This window comes from Sitophilus oryzae, unplaced genomic scaffold, assembly GCF_002938485.1.
Source record: "Sitophilus oryzae breed Bouriz unplaced genomic scaffold, Soryzae_2.0 scaffold_494_pilon_pilon, whole genome shotgun sequence".
NCBI lineage: Eukaryota > Metazoa > Arthropoda > Insecta > Coleoptera > Curculionidae > Sitophilus > Sitophilus oryzae.
In genome coordinates this window covers 3,489,091-3,513,954 of record NW_022147078.1, presented here as the reverse complement: position 1 = coordinate 3,513,954, position 24,864 = coordinate 3,489,091, and the positions used below count along the sequence as shown (strand labels likewise).

Sequence of the window (24,864 nt, the reverse complement as noted above, 5' to 3'; positions counted from 1 at the left end):
TCAATGCAGCATCTTATTGTGAAACATTGAACAATCTGCGCCGTGCAATCCAAAACAAAAGACTTGGCAAGTTGAGTAAGGGTATTGTTTTGCTGCATAAAATGCCCGTCCACATGTGGCTAATCGGACCAAAGATCTCATCAAATCTTTTAAATGGGAAACTCTAGATCATCCTCCATACAGCCCTGATCTGGCGCCCAGTGACTACCATTTATTCCTGCACTTGAAGAAACACCTGGGCGGTCAGCGTCTTCAAGACGATAACGAGGTCAAAACAGTTGTGATACAGTGGTTAACCAGTCAGGCGGCAGAATTTTATGAGGAGGGTATTGAAAAACTGGTGCCACGTGATGACAAGTGCCTCAATATTCACGGAAATTACGTAGAAAAGTAGATTAAGGTACAGGCTTTCATGTAAAAATAAAATGATTGCGATATCTTTGCACGTTTTTTTTTAATTCCAAAACGGTACTTACTTAAAAAACATGCCTCGTACATACGGTCAAAATTATGCAAAATTTAGGCAAAATGCGTAAAAATATTTTATGTTTTCTTATTATCGTATTAGATACGATTACTGGATTAACCATTGACATTGACTTTTTTTAACCAAACGTATACAAGCAAAAAATCAGTAAACAATTTCTTTATTTACAGTTTGATTTAACCACGGACTATAATTCCTTTGGCAGCATTTGAAGTTATTGAAGTAATTTCCAGGATCTTCATAATTTCATAACAACAGAAAATGAGTATTGAATAAATCAATTCTTCTATTTGTGCCTCTATTTATTCAATCCTTTTAGAAATTAAATAAATCGAAGTTGAATAACATAATAGTTATTAATGATACAAGTTTGATACGAACATCATATACACAAGTTTCATTAAAAAGTTCGTATCGAACGTGTATCATTCAAAATTTGATCTACAACGCGACACGAGGGACGATCCAAAGAGATTTGATTTAATTTAAAATATCAGAGATATCCTCATAAAAATTAAAATTCATAATTATCAGGTGTCCATATTAGTCGACGCCGTGGTAACCGTGCTTGTCGATTGTTTCCATTTTGACTTTGACAACTCAATTATTGATGTTCGATTTTGTGTTAAACGTTCAGTTTTAGCAAAAAGCAAAAAATAATATTAATATGGGTGATTCTGATTCTGAAAGAGTCCCTTCGGATACGAAGGCATTGCGCAAAACGTTGTCGATTCCCTACTTCCCGAAAAATCAAGACAAACGTACGAGCAAGCCTATGTAAAACTTGAAGATTGGTGTAAAAGGAAAGAAATCAAGAATAGTAGTAACGAAAAGGTTCTCCTGGCATATTTTGAACATCTTTCAAAACATAGGAAGGCTTGGGATATATTATTCCATGCTACGTTCAGTTATATCAGTGAAGAAAAATACAGATATTAGTAAGTACGTCCATTTAATTGCATTTCTAAAAAGAAAATCGGAAGGATTTCAGTCAAAAAAATCGAGAATTTTAAGAAAAGAAGACATAACTCGTTTTTTGTTGGAAGCCGATGATAGAACTTATTTCCTGACAAAAATTTCATTGATAGTGGGACTTGCGGGAGCCTGCCGGCGTATCTATTTGACAAATCTGCAGCTGCAAAATGTTAAAGATGAAGGACAATGCATTCATGTCATTATTCCATTTACGAAAACAAAGAAAACACGAGATTTTTTTTATAACGAAAGGGAATGTTGAAGGAATAAATATGGTGGAAATGGTTCGAAGATATATAGCTATGCGGCCAAGCAACGCAGAGCATACTCGATTTTTTGTGGCGTACAGAAATGGAAAATGTATTAAGCAACCCGTTGGCATTAATACTTCAGGGAAAATGCCGTATAAAATAGCATTCCTAAGTCTTCCAAATCCACAACAATACACCGGACATTGTTTCCGTAGATCGTCTGCGTCGTTGCTTGCAGATTCGGGAGTGGATTTATTAACTGTTAAAAGACATGGTGGTTGGCGCTCTAACACAGTGGCAGAGAGCTATACAGAAAATTCCAAAGAAAATAAGAAAAAAGTGTCATGGAATATTTTGGGTAACATTTCTGGCAAAGATGGGTCTTCAAAAAGTTCAAGCACTCAGGAAATAAATTTACTTTCTAAAAATTCAACTCACCTGTCATCGTCTGGAATTAATTTAACCAATTGTACTGATATTATAGTTAATGTTTACAATAAATAAACGTATTTAGGTACCTTTTTTGGCTTGTTTCTTATTTTAAAATTTGCGTGTTATTTGTCCATTATGGTTTTCATAATAGCACTAGTGCTATTATGAAAACCATAATGGACATCCAAATGACAATGTTAAATGTGCCATAATGAGACAGTGTCGTAGATTAAATTAATTAATAATTAGAGTATTTCTAGACTTTTTATCGCTCTGAACTATAAAATGTCTCTTGTCTCTCTCTCTCTAGTTCTTCTAGTCAATTTCACGCTCTCTTCATTGCAATCGCCTAGATTAGAATTTCTTATTTAATGACTTAACTGTACCTCCGGCCGTTAATGGCGAATGATAACAAGCGTAGTACCAGCTCTATGGGCAGTTCTGGTACCCACTTTCATATCATTAATCAGAATTACTGTCGAAAAAATTCACAGATGGTCTTTGTTCGTCTTTTTACTTTTAGTACTGTTAGTTTTTTACTTTTATTTTACCTGTCATATAATTAAAATCTCAGAAGATCTTCACAAGTGAGTATTTTGGACAGTCGATATTATGTTTTATGATATAGTGCCATTTAACTTATATTTATGAAATTTCTAAATGGTTTTGGGGTAAATTACCGCTGTTTGATTACTCTCTATTTTTATGTATATTCTAAAACTACGCCAATGATGTCAAATCTTGAAAAAATATTATACAGGGTGGTCAGAACTGTATTCCGGAAACTTCGGCAGCAGATTCTGCAGATAAAAATGTGTAAAAATTTTTGTATAAATGTATGTCCTAAAAAGCTTAGTTTCGGAGATACAGGGTGTAGAAGTTTCATTTTTATTTCGAATTTCTTCAAATAATTTCTGAAGTAACGTCAATATTTCGATGAAAATTTCACACCTCTACTTTTCAACCAATAACATGCTTTAATGTTGACTAGTTACCATGGCAACTGAAAAAATTTCCGGAAATTTTTTCGAGGCGCCACGAAACTTTAGTGGAAATTTTTTGACAGTTGAAAAGGTAAACATAAGATCTACAATCATAATGTGAATGAACTACAATGTCTATATATTGAAATATTACCCATTTGAGTTTTAGCAATATCTTGGCCAACTTAACAAATTGAAATTATTTTAAAATGTCATGTTGGATTAATATTTTTTTTTCAAATTTAGGTGTGAAATTTTCTTACCGAATACCACGCAAGCTTAAATTATTCCTGGAAATTTTCTTTTGGGGCACGAATATTTTGGGAAAATTATCCCTCGTCTTCGACTCGGGATAATTTTCAAAATATTCGTGCCCTCAAAAAAATTTCCGAAAATAATTTAAGCTCTTGTGATATTATAAGTGAAAATTATTAGTGTCTGGGAGTTTTTTGACATGAGAAATTTGATTTTTATGTCAATATTACTCCTGTTTGTAGGGGGCACCATCTACATATGTTTTAACTGTTTTGAAGAGTACGTAATAACTTTTCATCCGTAACTGTATAAAACTATAGAGTGAAAAAATATACATTTCCGTGACTTTTTACGTAAAAAATGTATCTTGGTAAAAATCGCTACGAGCAACACATTGAGTACATAGTTACTTGACTGAAATTAAGTAAATTTGGAAAAATTTTATTCTTTTTAAATTAATCATAAATTTTTTTGCAAAAAAAATGATGAGAAAATAGTTTCTGTTGAACTTTTGGCAGAAAAATATTTCAAATTTATGATTTCTGTCTAATAACTATTTAGACTAACCTATATTAGTTTGTGTTTATGTCAATGATGACAGGTATTGATAATTTCGATTCCAAATATCTCGAGAACCATTACTCGTAGCGATTTTTACCAAGAGGCCTTTTTTACGTAAAAAACGTCGTAAATCTATATTTTTTTACTCAGTAGTTTTATACAGGTGCGGACGAAAAGTTATTACTCTTCAAACCAGTTAAAAAATAAATAAGTGGCGCCCTCTACAAGTAGAAGTCATATTGACATCAAAATTGAATTTCTCATGTCAAAAAACTCCCTGACACCAATTTTCATCCAAATATTGACGTTACTACAGAAATTATTTGGAAAAAATCGAAATAAAAATGAACCTTCTACATCACCCTGTATTTTCGATACTAAGTATTTTAGGACATTTATACGAACTTTTTTACTTATTTTTATCTGTAGAATATGCTGCCGAAGTTTCCGAACCACCCTGTATTGCTTGGTAATTAAATCAGACTGTGACAATTTGTTTCCAATTTGCTTGTATGTCTTCGGTCAAAACCAATCTATGAATATGGTGAGTATACATATGTGTATGTTATATATTAACTTATTTCACTGAGCTAGATTTAGATACAGTGAATTTGAATAGAGGAAGTGCTGCAAATCTTTAAAAAATAATCTGCAAACGATCAAGGTGTGTTAAAACAAATTTACACTATACTTAGTACTACACTAGCACAGATAAAAAAATATGAGCTGATTTTTGAATGTTTATTTTTCATATTTATCCAAAATAAGCATAGATTTTATAAATTACCAGCATTTTGGTTGTTGCAAAACAAAACCTATACAAAAAAAAACAATTTTTCATTTTTAAATATCAATTCATCAATCCCAACTTATTAAAAATAAAAAATATTTACGGGGTGCGTTTCAAAAGTGGCTCACCCCCTATAACTTTTTTATTTTTTCAAATTAAAAAAAACGAGATTTGGAATGTTAGTATATGACATAAATTAGGATTGATTGACGAATTCAATTGTTTTTGACCACTTTCTGTGTCACCAAAAAATAATTACAACTTTTGATTTTTAAAAGACACCATTATCCCATTTGAAAAAATTGAGATATGATTAAAAATACGATTTGGGCATCTTTTAACCGGCCAGAACAAGACACGAGAAAACATTAAACGATTAAATCTATTTTTCCATGGCTCCTTAATTAAAAATATTACTGTTTTTAACACAGCCATCTAGGTTGAAATTTAAAATACGATTTTTATAAAGCGAAAATGTCGCAGAGTGTCATTTTCTATCGAATAAATTAAAAAAATACCGAGGGTGTCATTTCAAAATCAAAAGCTCTAGTCATTTCCGGTGAAACAGAAAGGGACGAAAAACAAATGAATACGTCAATCAATCCTAATGTAGGTCATATACTAACATAGCAAATCTCGTTTTTTTATCTGAAAAAATTAAAAAGTTATAGGGGTGACACTTTTGAGACGCACCCTATATAAAAACAAATAAATAAAAATCACTGATTCCATTCCGTTAGTTCCGGTACTTTAGTTCCAAACCAAACACAAATCACTCGTAACAAAAAAAATAGTACTTTTCGCGCGAAGTACTTTTTCAAATCGATCAGTACGGTACCTCAGGCGAATAAACGGACCAGTTGCGCTCGCGGGAAATCATATAGACTGACTCACTCACCTGGGAGTAGCGCGAGACGGTACCACAACCACCGCGGGTACCACTGAACGGCGGTTCCACACGGCGGGGATTTCGTCGTGGATTTAATAAGGTAATGGACCGCTATTAGGAAACACCCAGTAGAAATAAAGCTTACAGTATTTGTCTTGGGCGTGAGAAGTATACTGCGGTTACCTGTTGAATTAAGGGTTGTAAAAATAGTTCTGATATGAGTTTTATGATGGAGGGACCACTTGGTACAGATATAGAAGAGAAAGATAAGTACATTTTTTTAAATTCTTCTTTTAAATAAGTGTATGTAATTTAAGCGGTGTTAAATCAAAAGCAAATGAACCATTTATTATGAAATTATATTTATTTATGAAACTTCGGCAGCATATTCTGCACATAAGAACGAGTAAAAAAGTTCGTATAAATGTATGTCCTAAAATGCTTAGTTTCGGAGATACAGGGTGTTGAAGTATCATTTTTATTTCGAAATTGTTGTCGGAAAGTTTTTTGACATGAGAAATTTGATTTATATGTCAATATGACTCCTACTTGTAGAAAGCGCCACCTACATATTTTTATCTGTTTTGAGGAGTAATAACTTTTTGTCCGTACCCGTACAAAACTACTGACTAAAAAAATATATATTTATGACGTTTTTTACGTAAAATAGCTTTGTGGTAAAAATCGCTACGAGTAATGGTTCTCGAGATATTTGGAACCGAAATTATCAATACCTGTCATCATTGACATAAACACAAACTAATATAGGTTAGTCTGTGACATAAATTAAACATGTTTGACAAGTTATTAGACTGAAATCATAAATTTGAAATGTTTTAGTGGCAAAAATTCAATAGAAACTGTTTTATAATAATTTTTTCGAAGAAAAATTTATGATTAAAAAAATAAAAAGTTCCCAAAATTATTATTTCAATCAAATAATCTATAATGATATATAAAATCCTTAAGTGACTGACTCACTGATTAATCACGATCCTGCTCAAACCACTCAACGTAAGAAGCTCAATTTTGGCATACAGGTTGATTCTAGGGTGTAGAGGTTTGATAAGAAGGGATTTTTCGAAATTCCAGTTCCAAGGGGGTGAAACCACCCCTCAAGTTTTACAATATTTTTTATTTAAAAAGCGGTGAAGTTTCCGAAAATACGCTTGAACACGTATATTTTATTTTGTTTTTTACATATTTTAAGATTTTTTAAAAATGTATACAGGGTGTTTCGAAAAATCTGGTCATTGATTAATCACGATCCTGCTTAAAGCGCTTGACGTAAAAAGCTGATTTTTGGAAAACGGATTGACTTTAGGGTGTAGATGTTCGATAAGGAGGAGTTTCTCGAATCTCAAATTCCAAGAGGGTGAAAACGCCCCTCAAATATTACAATATTTGTTATTCAAAAAACGGTTAGTCTTTCGGGAAAACGCTTGGACACGCATAATTTATTTTGTTTTTTTACATATTTTGAAATTTTTTAAAAAATCATACAGGGTGTTCCAAAAAGTTGGGTAGGTAATTGAATAAGCACGATTCTGCTTAAACTGCTTGATGTAAAAAGCTTCTTTTTGGCAAACGGATTTTTCGAAAGTCAAATTCCAACGAACCTCTCAAATATTACCAAGTTATATAATAATATCGCCATATTGTTTTTTTCTCGTGCTGACATAAATGTGAGAAAATTTTATCCAGTTTGTATGTTAATGGAAATGCTTGCTTTGCTTTATCATCACCATTAAAAATGATTAATTCGACGCGAACAAAGTCGCGAGCACACGCTAGTAATATTTAATAAAATAATAATCGAATATCTTCCCCAGCTGTCTTTGACGTCGCTTTTTTTCCAGTCTACGGTACTTAATTTATTAAACAATTAAACGAATTTAAGAGGTTGCACAAGATATTTTTCCAAAATCAAAAAATGAGAAAGTAAGTATGGAGCGGAGCGCGAGTATTTTTTCAAAACAATAACCAATATGGTTTTTGAATAAATTAACCATTCGGGTACCATCTACGGTACGAAACAAAGGCACACGTCAATTAGGGCCGAGCCGCGGCCTGATTTACGATCGGTTTGGATACAGCGAGCAATTAGCCGCGGTACTGCCTCTCCTTTTACGGAAACCGCGCCGTCCCTGCACAATTTAAGGGCCTGGTACTACCAATACCCTTTTTGTATCGCTGTCTGATTTAGAAATACACACACCAAAAAAATCGAAAATAACAATGAATTTAGGTTTCTCTAAAATTTTAGAATTAATCTGAGCTTAAAACTTACGTTTACATTCGTGTGCGTTGTTAGCTGTTGCCCTGGCCCATGGAGCATCGTTATAAAATGGCAGACACTCCCCGCAGTCGGGTCCTGCAGTGTTGTGCTCGCACCGGCACACCCTAGATCTGGTACCGTTGGTGCCGGTACTGGCCACGCATTCCGTAGCGTGGCCGTTGCACTTGCACCGTGCACCAACTGAAACATCCGCTATGGCGTAGAAGTAGGATCTTAAGACTTGCTGGTCGCCGAACACTTCGTCACCGAAGGTGTTGATCCGGTCAAGGGTGATCATAATTTCCGTGGCTGTCACCCATTCCTGAAGAAAGAAACATATTTTTTGAATACTTTATTAAAGGTACCACCCATGATATAACAAGGGCGTAGATACTTTATTTTTCTGGGGGAGGTAGAGTAAGGGTTGTCCATAGACTTAAAATAAAATATAGACTACGCTATTTACATCTCAACGCGGTCAAACAATATTTTTTGTACACATGTTTACTTCTGGGTACAGTCGACCGAGCCTTTGTCATCCAGCCTATGTTGTCACGTCTTTAATATTATCAATATTTTTTTTTCTTGTTATACACATATATTGAGATATTAATACTACAGTTTAATAAAGTAGGTTTTAATATTCCAGAGATGTATTAAATAGTCCTTATACTACTAAATTATAAGTCGGATACTGTTTAAAAAGGATAAGTTCTTTACAATATGACAACACCGATTAGAGGCGAGGGAGCCTATTCATTCATTTATTACCTTGTAGTACGTGTCGCACGTGTGCGGTAAAGCTTTGTTGCCGCTATCTCCCCGGCTGTATTAACGCATTTTCTTAGCTTGTAGTGCTTAAGTGTTTATTTTATTGACTTTTTCTGTTCAAGAACTATAAAATATGGTTCGCCAGTGCCAAATTTGCAAGAAATTTGACTTAAATAATCCATTTAAGTCTTGAAACGACTTTTGACCGGTAGGCAACTCTCAATTTACCCATTGGGAGTCAGTGGCGTTGTTGTAGAAAGGCGCTTATTTAGATAATATTTTAGTAAAATGTAAAATCTGAATTTTTTCTCTTACATTACATTATTTACTTACTTACATTGTAACAAAATCATAATTATAACCCTGTTAATAATTAATAATGTTTTTATTAAAAATATATTCCGCTTTATTCTAAAATTATTTTACGGAGAGTTCAGGTGTACTTGAGAAACGAAAGACAGTGTTGTGTTTCTCAGCAGAGTCGTCAGGGAACGACCGTTACGACAGAGACAACCTATCTATCGCTCGTGTCGCACTCGTTATAACCTAAAACAATAACACAACAATAACAAGATATTGTCTGACCGCATGTTCCAGCTATTTATGAATGAGATGCTCAGTCTATATTTTATTTTAAGTCTATGGAGTTGTCAGACTTTAATTTAAAAAAAAATAGGACACAGGGGCGTCGCCGTCGGTGTTTGATTGAGATTTTGTAAAGGAGTGACCAGTAGGCAACATTTTTTTTTGGTAAAACTCGAAGCAATTCGAACTAGCCTGATTTTTTTGTAGATATAAACCACTACAAATCCAGAGTAGCTAAAATTTTGGTAAATCATTTATAGCAAATAGACAACATGGTGATTATTTAACAAAATTTAAATTGCAAAATAAAAACACTAAATCACCGCAATACACCAAAACACTTTTACTTTTACACTGGACGCGCGTTTCGCTAACCATGTTAGTATCATCAGCAGATGATTATAAACTAAAGTACAATCTACAAGTTGAGCGTTTATATACTCGCTCAGTGGGCACCGAGTGGGCGTGGCAAAATCTAGCCAACCGAGTCAGAGCCCACTGAGCGTAACAGTTAGATTTCCGCCACTAGAGTAGTAGGAACAAAGAACTTGAAGGAATTGGACCGTTGTCTCTGTTCATACTATCTTTACATTTATTAATTCTGACGCTTTCATATGTATCTAATTGCCTGTAATTTGAGACTTGTTTAATTAATTTTAAATTAGTAAGATCTATACAATGTTCTTTATCAACATTGTATAGATGTTATAAACTTATATAGAGTATGAAGAGAGACAACGGTCCAATTCCTTCAAGTTCTTTGTTCCTACTACTCTAGTGGCGGAAATCTAACTGTTACGCTCAGTGGGCTCTGACTCGGTTGGCTAGATTTTGCCACGCCCACTCGGTGCCCACTGAGCGAGTATATAAACGCTCAACTTGTAGATTGTACTTTAGTTTATAATCATCTGCTGATGATGCTAACATGGTTAGCAAAACGCGCGTCCAGTGTAAAAGTAAAAGTGTTTTGGTGCATTGTGGTGATTTAGTGTTTTTATTTTGCTGTGTAACACCAAAGGTTCCAACCCTCAACTGTAATCTTAAAATTTAAATTGTTTATACCAATATAAACATTATTAAAAAAAAACACAGAAAGGACAAATATATTTTTTAGTTTACCTAATAAAATAGAAATTTATTAATTTTTTATGTCGCTCTGGGGCGGGGGGGTTAATTACCCCCTCTATCCCTCCCCCATATCTACGCCCTTGTGATATAAGATGTAAAGGCTCTTTGTAGTACGAGTAGTATGTCATTTGTTTTACGATTTAAATATACAATAAATCATAAAAGTCTAGTTGACACGGTCAAAGTGTACCTGACAAGGTGGTAGACAAGTATCGTCCATAAAATATCGTTAGCCCTCGATAACGAAGCTTGCGACCCCAAAACTCAAGTTTTGGGGAAGATCGAACATTCCAGACGCTCTTTTGCTTCCATGAAAACCCTTTTCACCAGCCGAGATCTAAGCCTCGAACTGCGCATACGTATGCTGCGTTGCTACATCTTTCCAGTATTTCTCTACGGCTCTGAGAGTTGGACACTCAATCATACATTGGTAAACCGCATAAACGCTTTTGAGATGTACTTTTATCGTCTAAAGAGCTCCTATCAACGGCGAAGGAAAGGAAGTTACAGTACGTCGGTCACGTGATGAGGGGTGAACGATATGAGGTGATCAGACTGGTCATTGAAGGCAGGAGATCAGTGGGAAGAAGGAAAAACGCCTATCTGAAGGGTCGATTGAAAGGTTCAGAGGTGCGGTTTCACGCACCTTCATAGCGAGTTGGATCGCCAACCTCTGAAGTGAGACGGCGATCTAAAAAGACGAGGAAGCAGCAGAAGCCAACATAAGCGACATCAGGAACTTTGCAAAGAGCTGGAAGTGCTTTAAGAAAGAAAAAATTGCAAATGCAAAATTTGAAAAAAAAAGAGAAAAAGAATAAATGGCTTTTGCAAAGAAATAGTGAGAGGTATACAATACTCTAGGAGTATCGCAATGGGCTCAAGCCCTCCGAGTGAGGGATCAAACCAGGCCCTGCGCACTCTCCGTGAAACGTCAAACCACAAAATTAGTACGACTTCAAGACACCGTGCGCTAGTGTCGCCTGGTGGGGGACAGCGACAGCCAATAAGAATTTTTCTGTTTTATATGATTGGTAGTTGCTCAAAAGACGGGCGACCGTCTGAATTTTAAAATTTTTCAATCTATTCCAGGGCCATGTAAGTGAAATATTCAAAATGGTTCCAGCAAAAGTTTCCCAATTATGACGGGTGATGGCGCTGATCGTCAAGATTTTTGGACTGGGATTTTGCTTACCGACAATACAACGTGAGCTACGACCGGACCAGGACCAATCAGAATGATCAGTCTTTCTTGGACATTTGCCGCGGAAGTGTGTGTTAATTTCTGTTGTGATAAGTGTGGTTGTGTTTGCAGTTTGATTTTTCGGTTTTCCTTTATAAAGTTTAATGTTTTTATTGCTTTTGTTGATAAATATTGTTTATATTATAATGTAAAATGTCTGTATAATGTGTATGTATATTACTTAAGGTACTAATCTATATAACGAATTATTTTTTATTAAAATGTTGAATGGATAATATTATAGTATTATTTGATGATTTTTAATAAAATTTTTGTTTCATATTGGTTTTTGTATTATTGTTCTGTATCAGTCTTATTAGAAATATTATATACATATTGCTTTTTTCTAAACGTCAAAGAATTAATACTGTTTTTTTAGTTTTCTGTAAAATAAAAGTTATATTTTACAGAAAACTAAAAAAACAGTATTAATTCTTTCACGTTTGGTAAAAAAGCAATAATGCAATTCAATTTCAAATTTTAAATTCCCAGCACCTGGCGGGAAAAATGAAGATTTAGTACGTCTTCAAGTCACCGAGCGCTGTAAAACGCGTTCTCGATAAATGACGAGAGTTGCCAATCTAAATGTTGTTGGTCTGTGGATCAAACAGGATCGACAGGATCCCAAACTCCAGCAACCTAACCTAACCAAACTTAACAGAGATCCCGTCCACAGATCCCGTCTGGTTGGGATATTTGCGCTGTTCGCACTTTTCTTGAATATGAAAATGGATTCGGAAAAGTTAATTGATTTAGTACGCGAGCAGAAATATTTATGGGATCAGCAAAAAACGAAGGTTCTTATGGAAAGACGTACCTATCTTCTCAAAGATGTTAAAATTCACCAAATTAATTTCTTCTTTTTAAGTATCTTATTCACCTAAATTCAATAGGAGTGCTTTCGATGCTCAGACGGCAGATATATATATTGTAAAAATGTAGACTTACTTGTAATTCCGGACTGGTATCGAAATTGTAGGCCGACGGTCTGCCTTCCAGCGTTCCAAAAGCGACATTACCGCCGTGTAGCGGCGAAATGTCGGAGTATTCTGATGTGCAGAGTGCGCGGGTTTCTTCACCGCGTTTCGTGTGGGTCGAGTCTGGTAGTCCGTAAGTATCTCGACAGGTGGCGCTAGAAGAAAAACGCAGTACAGTAAACATAGGAAAAAGGCGGGAGATATTAAGATTTTTTTTTTAAAAAAAGACGTATCAATTTATATACAGGGTGGCGCCTCTGATACGACGCGGGGCTCCAAGTAGAACGACAGTTTTTGTATTGAAAGGAAATTTTGTGAGGATATATGTATAGGTTAATTATTTAGAGCATTTTTTAAAAATATACAGAGTTCTAGAGGGTGTCCCCCCTGAAAGGTCAGTTTCATGGGGAGAAGTATATGACTAAAATGTAAGATTTTTGACATATTTAGTATTTTCAAAACATGAAGAACAAATTTTAAATTTCAGAAAAAACTACCTAAACTGGTATTTACCCGGTGTAACCTAATATGTAGTTAAAAGAATCATTGTACTTTAAATCAGATTAAAACTTGACGCCAAAAGTTATACAGGGTGAGAGAAAATTAATATTGAACATTGACCACTTTTAAAAGCAAATTACTCTTTTATTTTAAATGGAACTCCCAGTATATTATTCCCTCTGATATTCATTGGAGAATTCAAGTCTGTTCAAATTAATATTAAGGTTGTCTACCCCTACATTCACCAAATTAACAGAACGCTTCAGAGCTGGATCCTGACTATAGTTTGATCTTTTTTATTGGGATATGTTCAAGACAGGTTTTGTTAGGTTCAGTTAGGTTTTGTTAATCTATAAAAATATATACAAGTAAATAATTTCCCATCTCCTGGTCTCATAGCATTGTGCGTCTTACCTGTAGTACTGATATGGTACCCATGGACCACCTTCGTAGGATTTCTTCGATAAATAAAAGCTTTCTGGTCGTGGAGACATAAACCATAACCTAACGTAGGTTATATCAAAAGCCTTTCCTGCAAAAAAAATCTTATAAGATATAATATATTCTTAAAATTAATTGAAAAATAATAACAAAATTCTCTGCCAAAGAAAGATAATATAAAATTTAAAAACTGGCAAATTCATTAAATAATTCTGTTTTACCTAGCAAAAGTTAAAATGAAGATATTAAAAAACTTTGTACGAAAAAAGTTACAGATTTAATTAGTTGGCTTTCGATGTAATAATCGATATTACAAAGTAATAAAACAACACCCTGTAAAATTGTATCGCCGTATAGAGAATTAACAAAATCGGAAATTTTCGAGCAATCGGAGTTTTTGAGCAATAAGGGTGGTTTTTTAAAATTGTACTACAACAAAATAATTAGACGCAAATTGTACTTATAAGAACATTCTCTATAAGTTCGCCTAATGATTTTTTTTATAAGTTTATTATTTCCGGACTTAGCGGCCGTTTCGCGAGCCCTTTGGGGTAGTTTTCAAAAAGTTTGTTTTACTTTTCCTCATTAATTTTTTTTGTAGCTTGATTATTTCTGGTGATAGCGTCCAGTTCATGAACAAATTGGGGTAGTTTTCAATGTTACTCTTTTTTCAGCAAATTCACCCTAGGAAACTCGTTCAAAATAAGAGTACACATACCTTTGCCTTATGAACTTTTTTTGTAACTTGACTATTTTTGGAGATACCGCCCATATCATGAACAAGTGGTGGTAGCTTTACAAATAAAAAAAAATCTTAATATTTATTCACTTGATGAATTCCATGTTTCGTTTTGAGGAAATAAATACATATCATAGGGAAGTTTGCATGTAATTTTAATATGAACACCTTTAAGTTGGTAAATTTGTAGAACTAAACAAAAATTATTATGAAACTACTCCAATTTGTTCATGAATGAAGCTACAAAAAAAATGAAGCTACAAAAAAAAAATCATGAGGAAAAGTTGCTTGTCCAATTACGCTAAAGGTTAAGGTTAGTTAGGTTAAGTTACGCTTAACTATAGAGAATGTTCTTATGTACAATTTGCGTCTAATTATTTTGTTGTAGTACAGTTTAAAAAAAACCATTCCTATTGCTCAAAGACCGCAATGGGAAAATTTACGATTTTGTTTATTTTACACTCAGAAGAAGTCGCTGACAAACTCTGAAAAATCAGCTTGCCCGTAATTTTTTTTAAATGAGAATTTTATTGGATTATAATATCATGGTCCTAGAGGTGTGTAGTTCGTGAACGAACTAGTTCCAATGAACTATTCCGACCCCGGAATGAAAGGAACTAGTTCCTGGTTTCTCAAAGAACTAGTTCCTCAGGACCTATTCCGGGATCGACACTGTGACCGATATAGAATAATATGCGACGGCGACGGATCGGCTAGCGCGCGTAGCCCAATGGTAGGCAGGAGTGGGGAGTGCCAGCCGTACGTTATCGGATCCGGACCTAGAGGAACTAAACTAAATAAAAGACTAGTTTACGTATTGTACGAATGGAGCGGGCCAGCGCGATCGATGCTAGGCAGGAGTGGGGAGTGCTAGCCGTATGCCGTATGTTATCGGATCCCGACCTAAAGGAACTAAATAAAAGACTAGTTTACGTATGGATCAGCCAGCGCGATTGGTGCTAGGCAGGCGTGGAAGTGCCAGCCGTATGTTATCGGATCCGGACATAGAGGAACTATTAAAAGACTAGTTCACGGGAATCTATTCAGTTGGCAGATCCGAGATATAATACAAGGCGACGACGATGGATTCGGCCTTGTCTATTGCCACAGCCGGCGCGGCGTAATTACCACAGAAATTTGTCGTGGATACTGTTTTTGATTTTTAGTTTGTTTTTTAAATATTTTATGGGAATGTTTCACTTTAGATCCCTAAAATTAAGAAATACCTTATAAAACGAAGTAGATATTCTGAACTTTTAAACAAAAACAAAAGCTTGAAGTGAGGAAAAATACAATTTTTCGTAAAATTTTTGTAATATTTGCTCCAATTGATTTGTGATATAGCTTTTTAAATTCTGATTTGAGTTTTGTTTTATTTTTTTTTATCTGCAATAAAACTTACCTATATGTTTTTAACATACACAATTACACGTCTCGTTATATCTCCGTACATTATAAAAATTATACAGATCATACTGTGCATTAGCAAACGAAACGCATTAGCAAACAAGGGGGATGTCAATGTTAGTCGGAAACTATTGTGAACTAAAGACTTAGTTCAAGGAACTATTCCTCTGGAGGAACTAGAATTAAGGAACTATACTCTGTTTTTTTTCTCAGGTAAGATTTCGACAGACGATGACAGAAGAAAAGCAGATGACGTCCCATACCAATCTATTTATTTTACTAAAAAAAGTTTCTAATAATTCTTAAGTTATCTATGGATGGGTTTAAATATAAATCCGTCGTGCGTCGTGTCTTGATGTTTTTAACCAGTTTTATTGGTTTATTTAAAAAATGACAGATCCTATTTCAATTTTATTGGTTTGACAGAACGATGAACGACAAACGGACGCCGATGCGTATGAACTCGCCTTTAGATTCTTGTCATTTTTGACGTTTGTCAAAGTCTTGCCAAATTATTAGGTTATAATTTTGTGTCAACTTTTGTTAAATACCCTGCGTTTTGGAAGATGATGCATTTTGATTCGTATTATTTCGCGTGTTTTGTGTCTTTTGAAGTCAAGTGGAGGAAAAATCGAGTGAAAATTAACTGTATACCCAGAGCACAGTTTATGGTTAATACTCGCCACGCAGAAAGTCTTATACACCAATGAAGTTGCCATCGATAAAGTTTTTATACCATTTCGTCGTAGATAAGTGCATCTCGTATAAGGTAGAAGGATCAAACTAAACACATACTAAAAACTGGAGTAGCTGTAAAATATCGACATCACACGATAGGCAAATAATGGATTTTAGTACTGCCGAAAAATAATGTCAAAAGGTACTGGTTTAAAAAAATTAAGATTAAAGTTAATTAATCAACCTTTAAGGTATAAAATTTGGTAGAAGTTATTATTAATAAAATAGTTTGTTTTATTTACCTATGCTGTTTTATTTATTCCTGTGGAATATTACAAATTTGTATTTGTACATAAGTTATATTGATAAATATAATCATAAATGCGGGTAGTTTCATAAAGCTTGAAAGTAAATAATAGTTCTTTTTTATATTTTTTTGGTATGTAGTGTCTTGTTCTTGTTTGATTTGTTTGTTTGAACACATACCGTTTTTATTAAATAAAATAACTCGATTACATTTTTCCAGGTTTATACAGTTTTTTTTCACAATATTTTGAATTGAAGTAATCACTTGTCATCTTGTCAATCAAATTTTAAATATTTCCTGCTATGCGTTCCAGTTGTACCAACTTATTTCTTTGTAAAATAAAATAAACTACTTTGAAATTAAAATGACAGACACATCTATCACTGTCAAGGATCTTCTCGTTAGACAGACTATAGTTCCTCCCAAGGAACTAGAATTCCCACCTCTACATGGTCCCATCTCAGACTTGGTGTTCTTCTAGGTCTCTTAATTCCTTGTGGGTACCACGCTGTCATTTTTGTTGTCTATCTGTCGTCCGTCCTTCTTGCCAGGTGACTTGCCCATTGCCACTTCTATTCTGTGGTCTGTTGTATCCACTCTATTCTTTTACGGTTTTTCTTGGTTATTCCCAGCATATTTCGTTCCATTGAGCGTTGTGCGACCTGCAGTTTCCCTATAATGTCCGTTTTAAGTGTCCAGGTTTCGCATGCATAGGTCATGACTGGTAGTACACATCGGTCCATTTAGCAAGTACTCCAAGCTAACTTAATTCTTTTGTTGATTTCTGTCGTGTTACGGCTTTGAATTTTTACTCCCAGCGCGCGTAAAGAAGTTTCACTTCTGAAAAACTCAAAAACTACCTTACAAATTTCCACTATTGTCAACAATTCTCAAACATGCTTACATCAAATTTCAATCGATTATAATTAGAAAACAACCATTATTATTAATCATAATCTGCAACTGAGACAACAATAATTCTCCCACGCATTCTCCGATGTCACTAACCAAAGACAACAAAAAAAGAGGAATATCTGGCCAGTCTGGTTCATCACGAGCGATAAATAGCCGTTGAACTTGTAACTTTATCTGTCGTCTGTTTGTTATCGAAACATTCTCGTCCCAAAGCCTGATAATTTCGGTAGCCGGTCGCCTACGCCTTGTCTGCGACCGATTTGTCGTCTTGTCTACATTAGAAAGCATCTAATAGACCTCCACTTTGCCTTTTTGCCTTAACCGAGTTATTTATAGCTTCCGGCAGGCTAAATCTGGCCACGGTTTTGCCAAAATCGTCGTTTAAACTAGTCAACCGCCAGGAAATGTGATTAGAGCTAACACTCTATACAGTTCGTCTGCTGGATCTGTGTCTATGAAAGGAATGCGGACAAAAAACATTTAAATAAACAGCAATATATTTTATACGTCGACTTGACGAGTACGTCTCCGCAAATCGCTCCGCCCACTCATTTTATTGGCTACTTGTAAATTTGTCGAATTTTTATTGATGGGACGCGTCCTCTAATTTTTTACGATAAACATCGAGAGAATATCGTTTCCCCTCTCACGGATACCCCGTAGCCGCAGAACGGATAGACGTACTGTACATGGTGGTCAAATAATATCAGCTCTAGCTCAAAAACCGTCAATAATAAAATTCAAAAATCAATAAATATCTTCTTCTTCAGGTGCCTGTTCTCAGCGAAGATTTGCGATAACTACAGCCAATTCTTCTCGTCTTTCTGCTGTTCTGATGAGTGTTTGAACATGCACTCCTGTCGATTTTACCTTTGATAATTAGGTGTAATGCCTTTGCCACACTATGATCCTCGCGCTGCTCATCGCCCTACTCCTCGTGCTACCGCAATGTTGTCCTCTCCGTCCACATTCTGCTCCGCTGGCGTAATTACTCGCAACGCTTATATGCCGCTCCTTTGACTCGCGCCCAAAAAACAGACAAAACAAGGAATGGTTTGCAGGACGAGGAGCATGATATGCAGCATGACGAGTAATGTCGCCACACTACGTTTCTGCCTCCTTTCCTTGTTACTTCCTATGCCACTCGACGAGTGTGTGGCAGGGCCATAATAACTGGTATTTGTCGCTCCTAAGAATAGGGCCAATCTACAGTGTGGTCAGAACTATACGAGCCCTAACAACTATATGTTGGGACAAGGTCTTTTTTGCAATAAAAAATAGTAATTTATTAAAACGACTCAATTTATTTTGTTTATTGTTCTAAATTCAAACATTACAATATGATCTAGACAATGTTACTATATTTTTATAACTTTGCAAACAAATCACTTTTGATAATAGCTTATTTTGCCAAAGTCAAGCCAAATTTGCTGACAACTATATATTGGGACAGCACAACAAGAAATTTGTTTAATACGGAGTTACATCACCTTTCGCCTTAACAACTGCCTGAACTCTTAATGGCATTGTATTTACCAAAGATTGGCACATTTGAGGAGAAAAATTATCCCAAATTTCCTGCAGTTTTGCCCGCAAATCAAAAATTGTTCGTTGAGGGTGGTTTCTTAAATATTGCTTCATTTTATGCCACACAGTTTCTATAACATTGAGGTCCGGACTACTTGCAGGATGGGATAGAACTTTTATATTATTATTTCCGAACCATTTTTTAGTTGATTTTGCTGAATAGCACGATGCTCCATCTTGTTGGAAAATATAGTCTTCGTTTGGAAACAATTCTTGAGCACTAGGCAAGAGTGAGGTCTCAAGTATATGTTGATATCTTTGGGCGTTAACAGTGCCATCTATAAATTTAATTTGCCCAAACCTCTTGCTGACATGCAACCCCAAACCATAATCCCCTTAGGAAATTTAACAACCCTCTTTAAGCAATCTTTATGAAAGGCTTCTGCTTTATTTCGTATTATTCGTTTTCGATGATCTCCAACGCAAACATCAAATTTAGACTCATCGCTAAATATGACCTTATTCCAATCATTTTGTGTCCACGATAATTTAGATTTTGCCCAATTGTAGCGATTTTTCTTCTGAATTTCTGTCAGTAGCGGTTTTTCTTTGGCCTAAATAAGAATTTGTATCAATAATCTTCAGGTAATTGATTATCCACACAAAATAAAGTTTACCTTGTAAAACCCCAGACCGCATTTATGAATATATTTTCGGCAACATTCTCTTGATACATTTAAACCAGTTACAGTATTCCATTTAACTGTTACTTCGCGAAGAGTACTTCTTCTCGCAGACTTGCAAATTTTTACTAAATTTCGTAAACCTCTTTGAGATACAACTTTTGGCCTTCCCGAACTTTTACCTCTAACGTCTACATTGTCATATTCGCCGTATTTTTTTATTATATTAAAGACCGTGGTTTTTCGAATACTTAAATCATCAGAAATTTTTCGAATTGTTTTTCCCGTACTGTATTGACGAATGATAATTTCGCGTAGTTTTTGATTTGTAGCTTTTCCACAGACCATTACTTTGAATTAAATAATTAACAAAATTGAAAATTAAAAAAATTAAAATTACTTACAGCAAATCTCACTACTCAAAGTATCGAGTCACTTACAAGCTGTCAATGCTGAAGTAAACAGTTTGCGACATTTGTGACGTTTATAGCAAAGCCGCCTATGATTATATTAATTATTTAAAAATACTTGTCCCAACATTTAGTTGTCAGCAAATTTGTCCTTTTATGAACAAAATCCGCTACTGTAAACATGGATTGATTTACAAATTCATAAAAATATTGTCAAGTTGTTTAGGCTATATGGCTATGTTTATATTTAAAAAATTAAACATATATTTTTCAGTCATTTTGAAAAACCAGGGCAATAATTCCAAAATATTACCTTATCCCAACATATAGTTGTTAGGGCTCGTAGTCCGGAAACTTCGGCAGCATATTCTGCGGATAAAAATAAGTAAAAAAGTTCGTATAAATGTCCTAAAATAAGTAGTCCTAATGTAAGTAGGAGTTTATAGCAATTAGTTAGCGATTTTTACCAAGGGACCTTTTTTACGTAAAAAAAACGGAAATGTATATTTTTTCACTCAGTAGTTTTATACAGGTACGGACGAAAAGTTATTACTCTTACAAAACAGTTAAAATACATGTAGGTGGCGCTCCCTACAAATAGGAGTCATAATGACATCAAAATTAAATTTCTCATGTCAAAAAACTCCCAGACATCAATTTTCATCCAAATATTGAGGTTGCCTCAGAAATTATTTGGAAAAAATCGTAATAAAAACGAAATTTCTACACTCTGTATCTCCAAAACTAATCATTTTAGGACATACATTTATACGAACATTTTTACTTATTTTAACTGCTGTATATGCTGCCGAAGTTTCCGGAATACAGTTCGGACCACCCTGTATATTGATTTCCTTTTCTTTATGCCTAGAAGCTTTCTTTCGTGGTCCATGCGATTACGGAGTCGTTTGACATAAGCTACGTCCAAGGTATCTTCAGTATCCGAGGAAATAACCACATTCCAAAGGCTTCGATCTTCCTCGTTGTAGTCACTTTCAGGGCCCAGGATTCCATTTCATATAATAGTACAAAATAAATGTAACACTTGATCATACGATATTAAATATATCTACATTATCTAAAGAAGAAAACATTCGACCAATGTGTACTGCCAGTCATGACTTCTGGACATTTAAAACGGACATTATAAGGAATCTGCAGGTCGCACAATGCTCAATGGAACGAAATATGCTGGGAATAACCAAGAGAGACCGTAAATGAATAGAGTGGATACGACAAAAGACCCAGGCAATAGATGTCATCCACAGAATCAAATCCCCCTAGTGGCAATGGGCAGGACACCTGGCAAAAAGGACGGACAATAGATAGACCACAAAAAATACAGTATAGTACACACGAAAAAATAGGCTACACCATAATCGGAAATGGTTGAATAAGCTGAAAATAATGATGTCCATGAACGGAAAAAATGTGCACTGGAAAAATAATACATATCTACTTTTATAGTCAAGTATTTTTAAAATGCAATATTTGTTTAGCGGTTTCAAAAATTTTCTTTCTGGCATTAATGTTCAAAAATTGATTACTTCTATCCATTACGTATTCATTAGAAAACAGGTATTTACCAAAGTTTAACGTCAAATTGACCTGGTTAGGCCACTGTATCTGCTCCAACATGGTCTCCGACTGCCACCACGTGGGACTGTCCACGTTGTGGAAGTCCGTAAGAAAACGGGCGTGATGTTGGCCAGGTCTGCACACTTCGCAGGACTTCCTGATACCGGTCACTCCGGTCTGGACGCAGTATTCCAGGTCGCCGGCCGCTCCGCAGGTGTTGGTAGCGTCCATTTCCACGTTGAAGGCGGCATTTTCGAATTCAGGAATGCATCTCTGGAAGAAAAAAAATTTAGAGAGATTATATTAAACCGAAAAAAAAAAGAAATCAAAATAAAAAGAAACTCCGATAAAATATATAAAAGGTATCACGCATGAATTACAGTAAATAAATAGTACTCTAAAAACAAACAGTAGTTTTAAATTTTGGTAAGTTTTAAAAGAATTTTTTATTTATTATGGATAACAGCAATAACGCTACTTCTAAGATCGTAATTAAACCTCCTGTTTCCTGTTCCTCCTCCACTTTAGTTTACCATTTTGTAAAAAAGGTAAACAAAGATAAATTTTAACTTTCGATGTGTCTGTTTCTAAATAAGAAGTATGTTTATCGAAAACTATCGAGTTTGTTTCATAATTTTTAGTGCGGTTTATTAAGGATGTACGATTTGCCACCGTTGTGTTTTTTTTTTTGGATTTTTGTTCTGTGCGAAATAAAATTGACCATCACCATGCCCTCACTTTGTGGTATTTCGAAGTAATTAAACAACGGACCGAAAGATCATTGCTTTCCGAATCCAAAAAATAGTTTGCCCGAGTTTGTTATTTCGGCGATACGCAGCTGAAACAAATTTATAAAAGACAATATACCACCAGAGAAAATTTTTAAAGCTTATTGACATTTTACAACTGGAGATTATACTTTTAATGGGCAATTAAAATATAAAACACTTCCGGCAGTAAGCCAAGTACTAGTAGATTTAATTATGAAAGCACATATAGATTATATACATTTTAGAAGTAAGTGAGGGGTTGCTGGATCTACGATGGAAAAATTTATATCAGTTTCAGGTCCTCAGAGTTCCATCTTGAGGCCCCTGTTATTTTTAATACATGCAGCTAATTTATCACTCTAACATAGTTATGTATGCTGATGATACGAATATTTCACATTTTTGATTCTTTTGATTTGAATTCAACTTGGCAAAAGGTAAATAAAGCTTTAGACCTAAAATATGCAACATTTTATTCACTAGATATTAATCCGGATAAAACTAAAACTTCTAAGCCTAATCATTATTAAATAAATGTTTTTTATTGTAAATATTGTGTTGTTTTACTAATTATTCTCAATAGAAATTAATTTAAGCTACTAGCTCTAGTTAGTCCTAAGTTTTGTTTTTTAATTTAAAACCAACACTTAGGTTTAACTAGAACTTGTAACTTAATAGTTGAAAGCTGATTATTACTTACTTACTTAAGTAAGTAATAATTCTAGTTAAACCTAATCTGATTATAAAAATGGAAAGAACTGCGATTGAAATAAAGGCGGTAATGATGTAGGTAATATAGGTTGTTCCTATTTTGTAAAAAATGTTCCTTATTCTATATTCTAAATATTATTAAACAAATCGCCATCAACAATGGATATAAGTGTTCCCTTATTGATAATATGCTAAAGAAAAAACAAAAGAAAATATTAATGAAAAATTTTATTCCGCTAATTCTAAAGACAATAACAATTATCGACTTTTAAACTACATTCCTAATTTAACTAACAAAATATCAAATAATCTCAATAAAATAGGATGTAAAAACTATTAACGTAAATAAAAGAAATTTAGATCAAATTTTATTAAATAATAAAGACAAAACTAATGTCAAAAAATAAGTCGGGTGTATATAGGGTGGATTGCAATGATTGTGATGCCGTGTACATAGGCCAAACAGGTAGAAATTTAGATATAAGGATTAAAGAACATGTAAAGTCTATTAATAATCTCCAGCATAGTTCTGGTCTTGCAACTCATTGTATAGTAAATAATCACAAAATTAATGAAAACTCAATTAAGTTACTACACAGAGAAACAAAAGGTAGACGCTTAAATTACATTGAACAGTTAGAAATACTAAAATCTGTTAAAAACGAAAATAATGTTAACGACCAACAAAAACACATTTTTTATTACCCCTATTGTAAACTCTCTGAACCCACCCCCCATAGCAAATATATATATATAGTTACAGTGTAGTTAGACGATTAGTTCTTAAAAAACTCTTGAAAAAGGCCTAACAAGCCGAAACATATATGTAGAGTTAAAGTTACTCTTATTAAAAGTTTTTTGAAACATCTAAAAGCGTGCTTTATTAAAATACTAATAATGTTCCTTATTCTAGTAGATGCAGCTAAAATACGGCCCCACAATAACATGGGAGTGAGCAATCTAAAATTTGTCTTTGGGTAACAGTAAAGCCCCAAGAAAATTTCAATAGACGACATCCAAAAAATGCCGAAAAATAGAATTTTTCTATGAACTACAGACACTGAAATGACAAACACTGCTGTCACTGTCAAATGGATCCTGTCGTTAACGATTATACTTGAGGCAATTAATATACACAAGTCTGGATTCTAGGTGTGGGTCGTTCCGACAATTATTATAAAAGACTGAAGTTGATATGGATTCGATAGGCTTTAATAAACGAAGTAGTTAAGAGGAAAAAATGCAAGACCAAGACGACGACTGCGTGCGTCTTGGTCTTGCAAATCTAACATGGACTAAAACATGGACACAAATGAGAGAACAAATATACAAGATAATTATTGTCGTGATCAAAAGCAGATAATGATGACACTAATACCACCGTCTAATAGACGGTGCTAATACTAGCCATTTGACATTTGTATCATATGCTACGCCTCTGGACGACGTGAGTAGAAATTCGCCTCAAACCAAATACCGTTTCCACTTTTATGTTACGTACTGCTGTATTGCCGATGGTGGTACTACCGCTGGCTGTCGGTACTTCTTAGGTTCAACATTCCCGCGCCATGCGGTCTGCCCCTTTAGGAGACATG

General features: G+C 34.5%; 1 protein-coding gene across 2 annotated transcripts in view; it reads right to left on the bottom strand.

Moving 5' to 3' along the window:
- LOC115886713 (laminin subunit gamma-1-like) overlaps positions 1-24,864 on the bottom strand; it is an 82,177-nt gene that overhangs the window by 46,071 nt on the left and 11,242 nt on the right. Inside the window, exons 3-6 of one of the 2 annotated variants that reach the window (XM_030905984.1) lie at positions 21,797-22,061; positions 13,518-13,635; positions 12,574-12,757; positions 7,914-8,223 (exon numbers count right to left, since the gene is read on the bottom strand). In XM_030905984.1, the coding sequence (XP_030761844.1) occupies positions 7,914-8,223; positions 12,574-12,757; positions 13,518-13,635; positions 21,797-22,061 (877 nt within the window). Of the gene's footprint in view, positions 1-5,457; positions 5,608-7,913; positions 8,224-12,573; positions 12,758-13,517; positions 13,636-21,796; positions 22,062-24,864 lie in introns of those variants that run through there. The other variant, XM_030905985.1, reaches the window with a different exon arrangement.